Consider the following 6593-nt stretch of genomic DNA (forward strand, 5'->3'; position numbering starts at 1 on the left):
TTAGAGAGACTGGAGGAGTGAATTATTTAAATGCTAATTAATGTTTTAAGCTTTCCAACCTGCAATAGGCACATATTATTCCTCTGCCCCCCACAAACGGCTAATTCCAACATTCACTAAGTGCAGAGCAACTTCTTGCTCATATTTCATTCAATCAATTCAGCTGCAGTGGTGCTTCTTTCACCAAGACAGCTACCTCTAGCCAGTGATGAAGGAAGATGGAATCCATCAATACTGGGAGGAATTACTAATCAGCTCTTAACTGGGAATTCAGTTGCCTCATTTTTTGGCCATTTTTAGGCCTTTATTGACAGGACAGCTGAAGAAATGAAAGGGGAGAGAGAGGGGGGGGATTACATGCAGCAAAGGGCTGCGTCGAGGAGTAAACCTCTATATATATGGGCGCCTGTTCTACCAACTGAGCTATCCGGGCGCCCCAGGTAGAATCATTTAAAATTGTTGCTTTAATTACGCTAAAAGATGGTTTTTGTTAACACATTGCTTGATTTTTAATCAAAGTTTTCCACCAGTGTCCCCACCTGACAAGCTCTACAGATTACATATGTTTAGTAAATGCTTAGAGCTTTGTGTTCTGTCACCATTATTCTGCAGAGATTTAAAGCTCACCAGCAGCTTCTGACAGAGCCACAGATATTAGATGAACTTCATTAGTGTTGAAATAGTGTGAGATGTGCTTCAACGTTGTGTTCAAAGCAGCCTGCAAAGGAGTTCTAATGTGAGCGGCAGTAGCATTTTTCATGTTTCCACAATAGCTTGTTATTCATCATAAGACAAAGGAGAATCTCACTCGGCTTGACATAGATGGAGGAGGGCCACGAGGGTATTACTCACATCTGTTGAAAACAGTATGCACAGCCAACTGGATGTCACGATACACCATACTTATTAATGCAAACAAAGTCTCCCAACACCGAATATAAATGACTTTTTCCTTCACATCAGAGCATAAATATTAATTGTGTTAAATCTATGATGTATTGTGGTTAGGGAGATGGTTTAGTTGTTTATTGTTACACCAACAGGATGCGCATTTTATTAGTCAAAGCAGCACATCATGTGAAACCGTATTGTGAAGTGCAGTATGTACAGACAGGGCTGTTGAATTCAAAGCTGTAGCTCCCTTTAATACCACAAGGTGACACTGTAGGCTTACAAACAGCTGCTATCAAACTGCTCCTCCCAGTCTCTGGCTCTCTGTTAGGGGCGAAGATCAAGTTGATTTTAATTGGCATTTTCTTTTAACGTGAACCTAGAACATTACAAATGATCTACAACACTACTTTGAGACACCTGCACTCACTGATGTCAAATACTCAGTATGGCTCTCTCAGCCTTGTAGATCTACAGCGCATTGTTCAGCACTCCCATTTAAATAATCCTACCTTAACCTCAGCATGCACAAAGCATCAACAGAAGGTCTCTGGGAGGCTTTTCGCCTTGCTCGCTCTATTCTTTCTTTAAGTAGAGAGTTTGCACAGCTGTCCGGGGGAACACAAATGGCATTACTCTCTCTTCCTGTGGCAGGACATCTGTTGCTTTCAGCTGGCATCCCTTCTGAGTCTACTGGAGTGTGCTTTATGCAGCATGGCGGCAATATGATAACCGAGTCTTTCGATGGGTTCTTTTCAATGTGACAGGTGAGATTGTACAGTTTTTTTTTTTTTTGGTTGACTATAAAAAGGATGAGGAAATGAAAGGTGTCATTTATTTTCCTTTGTACTTCAAATACCACAAATCACAAACTGCAGAATTTACTTGAGTATTTACTAGAGTACAATAAAAGATATTGTATTTTTTCAGATTCATCATGATAGCTGCCTATCAAAAACACACTCATCTGATTCACAGGTAGATTTAAGGAGTGGATAGGTTGCTATACAAGGTGAATGCATGTACAAAGGCACATAACAATGGTGTTATTCAAGATGAGGCCACCATTAATATTGCTATGAATCACTGACAATGCATTCATAAGCTCAATGGTGTTTTAAGCCCCCAACGTCTCCTTCCAGGCAGCGCTGCGACCGTTGACTTCAAGGCACCGAACCCTAACCATTGCCTTCCAGGCAGCACTGCCTAGAAGGAGACATTGGGGGCTTAAAACACAGATAAACCATTCATACACATCCTTCTGCAGCCACTGCTTGGTCTTATGGCTGCCTGAGCCCTCTGAGTGAGGAACTCTTCTCGTACAGATTGACTGGGAATTGGGCAGGATAGAATACTGATTTGCATCCTATTGAATCAACTTAACACTCTACGCCCATAACCTCACGTCCCCTGCTGAAGACAGATATCTATAAATGACCCTGACAATTTTCTAAACATGAGACAATAGTGCTGCTATAAATTTTGGATCTACAGTTAGATGAAGCCTGGTTGATTAGTTTAAATGGATAGACTCATCTAATTTGTATGAATGTGTGAGTCAGACAAAAACAAAATGCAAAAACTGCTAGTTTTTTAAGAATGTATAAATTGAATCATTTTATGATTATTATTCTGTCTTCTCACTTGGATTGACCACATTTGTATTTTGAGATAATCTTTGCATACTCCCGTCCAGACTGGTATATGGTTCGGCTTCGCTTTGCGTCCGCAAAGTCCACATGGAACAATCCAAAGCGAACACTGAATCCATCAGCCCATTCAAAGTTGTCCAACAGTGACCATGCGAAATATCCACGGACGTTGACCTCATCTTCCTGTATAGCTATACACAAACACAAAGAGTTAGAACACAGAAAGTACTTAGTAATTGTGTAGATTTGAAAAGGGTAATGCAAGTGCACCATTTTATTTTTTATTTTTTTATAACAGAAGTATACCGTCGTACTTTGAAAGGCTACAGCCACCAATGAAACATCACAAAATAAGCACATAATCAAGATTTCTGAAGCGTACCAAGAGAATGAATTAATACATATAAACACATGTATTACTGGTTGGCCAGATGGTGGTGCCAAAACAAACAACTTTACATTGGGGCAATAATTCCTGAGCCTTAAGGTCTGAAAATATAAAATGATTATTTGTAATAAAAATTATGTTTTCGTCTGTTTTCGTGAATGACGAAAACCAGAAAAATCTATTACACAGCCATTTTCCACCATTTATTCTTTAAACTATTTAGTGATATACGTAAATATCTCCCCAAAATGTCATCCAAATTAATAAAACTCAAGGCAAGGACTCTGAGAATAACAAGTCAATGATGTGCAAAACTAAACAGAGTTAAAAACTCTGATTTGTGACAAAAAGTATACCCAATTGTAAGAGGTAAAGGTGTAACAAACCACATTTGAGCATTATTATTACTTACAATAGTCAACCAAATTTGTCAGGCCTTTATTCACTGGCAGCTATAGGACTGACACCAACGTGTTACGTAGAGTGTTTCCATAATGCTGAATTAACCCTTGTGTTCCCCCTTCCGTCAACCTTGAAAAAAATTTGACGTTTTTTTTTCACGTTTTGTTTTTTGCTTTTTCCAACGTTTTGTCCTGTTAAATTTTTCTTCTACACATTTTCAGCGCTTATTTCTACGTCCCATATTTTCTGATATAAAACAAAAATTGAAAACGGGTCAATGTGACCCGAAGACAACACCAGGGGATAATATTTTATTTTTTATCATTTGCCCCATTGTATTGGAACCTGTTACTGTCTGCTAACGGCTATTTGCTTATTTCCGACCATTACCTTTAGCCACTTCCAAGATGGTGTCCTTGTAAAACCCTGAGCGCTGGACGTCCTCTATCTGCAGCGGCCCCACCTGAGAGAAGCCATTCTCTGTAATGTAGACTGCTGGGTTGTTGAAAGTGTCCTGGAAAGTCATGGGGCAAATATTATTGTCAAACAAGGCATCTTAGCTGTCACACATTCCAGGGAGAGACAGATTGGTCTGCAGTGTACCGTTTAGCTGCATTTCAACGGTGCCAAGCTCAAACTAATGGCCTGTGACAGGGCACAACAGCAGGAAATTGCAATTGCAAACACTTTCAGCAAAGTAACTGTTTCATTCAATGTGACAGCACTAATGAAGCATCAATGTTTTTCTGGAGGTGTTAAAAGGAGATTACCGCATCCAAAATCAATAGCAAGACACTAAACAAATGTCAGGCTGTTCTACTTGTTTGGTTGAAGGCGATTTGTCTTCTTGTCGGTCAATTCTGTTTGATGCCAAGAGAAAAAAGAAAAATGACTTCACATTTCAGCTGATTGAATTCACTCTGGAAAATAAAGGATGTGTTCGGGGATACTTTGTAGTGATGTGGACTGAAGGAGAGGAGCTAAAATTACCCAAAATGATGGACCAGTAGTTTTACCTTGATGTACTTGAGAAGTTTCCTTAAGCCATGGGGCACTACGGCGAGCCATGACACACCACAAATAGGCCAGGATGGATCCAGAACTACTTCTGCATCTTGGTCGCTCACCATACACATCTTTCCACAACCTCCCCCAGGCTTGACTTTACGAGACGTGTAGTAGTTCAACGCGAAGAAGTCTGCTGTGCCCAAAATGCCAGGTTCGTCTTTTGAGAAACTGGGCAGTCTTGAGCTGCCACTGCATCCCATCTTCTTACTTTGGGCGTCGATGGCAGATCTCATTAATTCTGGATAATCTCCAGTAACAAACACGGGCCAGGCAAACCACCCTAGTGTAAATGCAAAGTAGCGTTCCGTGGCAGCGATATCCTCGGTGCAACCTGCGTGTAACGGCTCAAGCCAGTCGCTGTTGATGGCCAGAGACACTGCACCCTTCTGCTTTGTCCTGTAGAAGGAGTTGTAGCTGTGCCAGGCCATGGCGTGGGCACGCAGCATGTTATGGCCCACCAGGTAGGTGGCAATGCCTGGTTCTTTTAACCCCGGGGCGTGGATGCCGTCTTCATGGCCAAATTTGGCGCACACATAGGGCTCGTTGATAGTGATCCAAAGCTTGACGCGGTCACCAAATGTTTGGAAACAAAACTTGGCATAGCTGTCAAACAGGGTCACTATATCTGGTGATTTCCATCCACCCTGATCTTGGAGAGCTTGAGGCAAGTCGAAGTGGTAAAGTGTGACCATAGGTGATACATTGCAGGCCAGCAAATCATCAATCACCTTGTTGTAGTACTTTACACCTGTTGGACACATACACAATGCGCTGCCATTTATGAGTGATGAGGTAAAACAGCACTACAACCATCACATAAGCTTGTTCCATTTTCTTGTTTTGGATTCAAATATGGCATGGGTCTAATGTGGATATGGAATTACCTTTTTGATTGACATGTGATGTGGTCCCATCAGGCAGGAGGCGGGCCCAGGAGAGAGACAGACGATAGTGCGTCAGTCCAAGCTGCTGGATGCACTCCAGGTCCTTCTCCCACAGCTCGTAGCTGTTACAGGCCACGTCTCCATTGTGCTCCTCAAACACACGGCCTTTCTCGTGACAAAATATGTCCCAGATATTTGGTCCCTTGCCGTCTGCCTGCCAGCCTCCTTAATGTACACATAAAGGTTGTTTCAATTTCGTAAAAGTACATAGGATGTTGACATAAAAGAAATCACAGTAATGTTTCTATTGGGATTTCAAAGAATTCGTTCTGACTGTATCTTTGGCTTATCTCCAGTCAGATTTGTTTTAATTTCGCTGCAATTTTCCTCTTTGAATATAAACACAATGGTCTGATATTATTATTATTATTGTTTTTTTTTAAGTGTGTTAGTTTTACATAGGGTGACCTGTGGGCTTGTTCAAGTTCGTCCATTGACTCAGAGTCTGAGTTGGTCAAACAATAAATGGTGAAAGGTCAAGTCTGTATAGTTTGTCTTGTGTGCCATCTAATATACAACCTTTAAGGAGTCATTGTATAAATTCTTGTTTGACATATTAGAAATATATAAGGCTCATGTTATCTCCCAAACAGATATGCAATGGACATAACATAACATATACATCCCCACAACCTAGGCAGTAGGCTACCATAGATATACAACAGCTGTTGTTGTTGTTTAAGTTAACGTTAGACACAAAGTTTTAGACTGAGCGATACTTTAACTATGGTCTTTGTTGCATTTCTATCATCATATTAAACTGCGTGTTAGTGATAGTGACCAATTCAACGAATAACTAATTTCACTAATCTTGTGTTTAACGTTACCCAACGCTAACTTACCTTCTATTTGATACGCAGCAGTTGCCGCTCCCCACGCAAACTCTCTTGGAAACATGTTTTTTTTTTTTTTCACTGCGTCACAACCACGGATGCATTAACCATTAACTAGGGTCATTATCTACACAAGCCCAAAAGATGGACAATATAGTCGTTGCCATCTTGCTTATTTGGGGCCAGAGTCTGCGCAGTAAATGCATCACGGATGTAGAGTCGCGGTGTCAAAGTCCCGCCCACACACCCGGCCGACCAATCGGGAGTCGATCACAACCATAGACTGTATATTATTAGTATATTAACGGTCTATTATCACAACTCAATCATGATGTCCTAACCGAATCCCATGGTTTCAAACCCTTATTTGTAACTAATTGCAAAGAAACGTATTTGATACATTTAGAAATGCATC

The 6593-nt window shown here is 40.9% G+C and overlaps 1 protein-coding gene across 1 annotated transcript; it reads right to left on the reverse strand.

The window, feature by feature from the left end:
- Positions 1-1708: 1708 nt before the first annotated feature.
- Positions 1709-6377, reverse strand: gba3 (glucosidase, beta, acid 3). The gene is made up of 5 exons (XM_039823356.1): positions 6188-6377; positions 5286-5510; positions 4350-5149; positions 3724-3847; positions 1709-2734 (listed from the first exon to the last, which is right to left on the reverse strand). Exons 1-5 carry the CDS (start codon positions 6240-6242, stop codon positions 2532-2534), a joined length of 1407 nt encoding a protein of 468 aa, XP_039679290.1. The 5' UTR covers positions 6243-6377; the 3' UTR covers positions 1709-2531.
- Between the last annotated feature and the right edge of the window lie 216 nt (positions 6378-6593).

This window comes from Perca fluviatilis, chromosome 14 (assembly GCF_010015445.1).
Source record: "Perca fluviatilis chromosome 14, GENO_Pfluv_1.0, whole genome shotgun sequence".
Taxonomy (NCBI): domain Eukaryota; kingdom Metazoa; phylum Chordata; class Actinopteri; order Perciformes; family Percidae; genus Perca; species Perca fluviatilis.

What these genes read in the sequence shown, in the direction of transcription:
- gba3 (XM_039823356.1), bottom strand. Translation starts at nt 6,242, where the DNA reads ATGTTTCCAAGAGAGTTTGCGTGGGGAGCGGCAACTGCTGCGTATCAA. An exon ending in ATCACATGTCAATCAAAAAG is followed by an intron (nt 5,150 to 5,285) that starts GTAATTCCATAT and finishes TGTGTCCAACAG; the next exon opens with GTGTAAAGTACTACAACAAG. An exon ending in CATCTTGGAAGTGGCTAAAG is followed by an intron (nt 2,735 to 3,723) that starts GTAATGGTCGGA and finishes GTTTGTGTATAG; the next exon opens with CTATACAGGAAGATGAGGTC.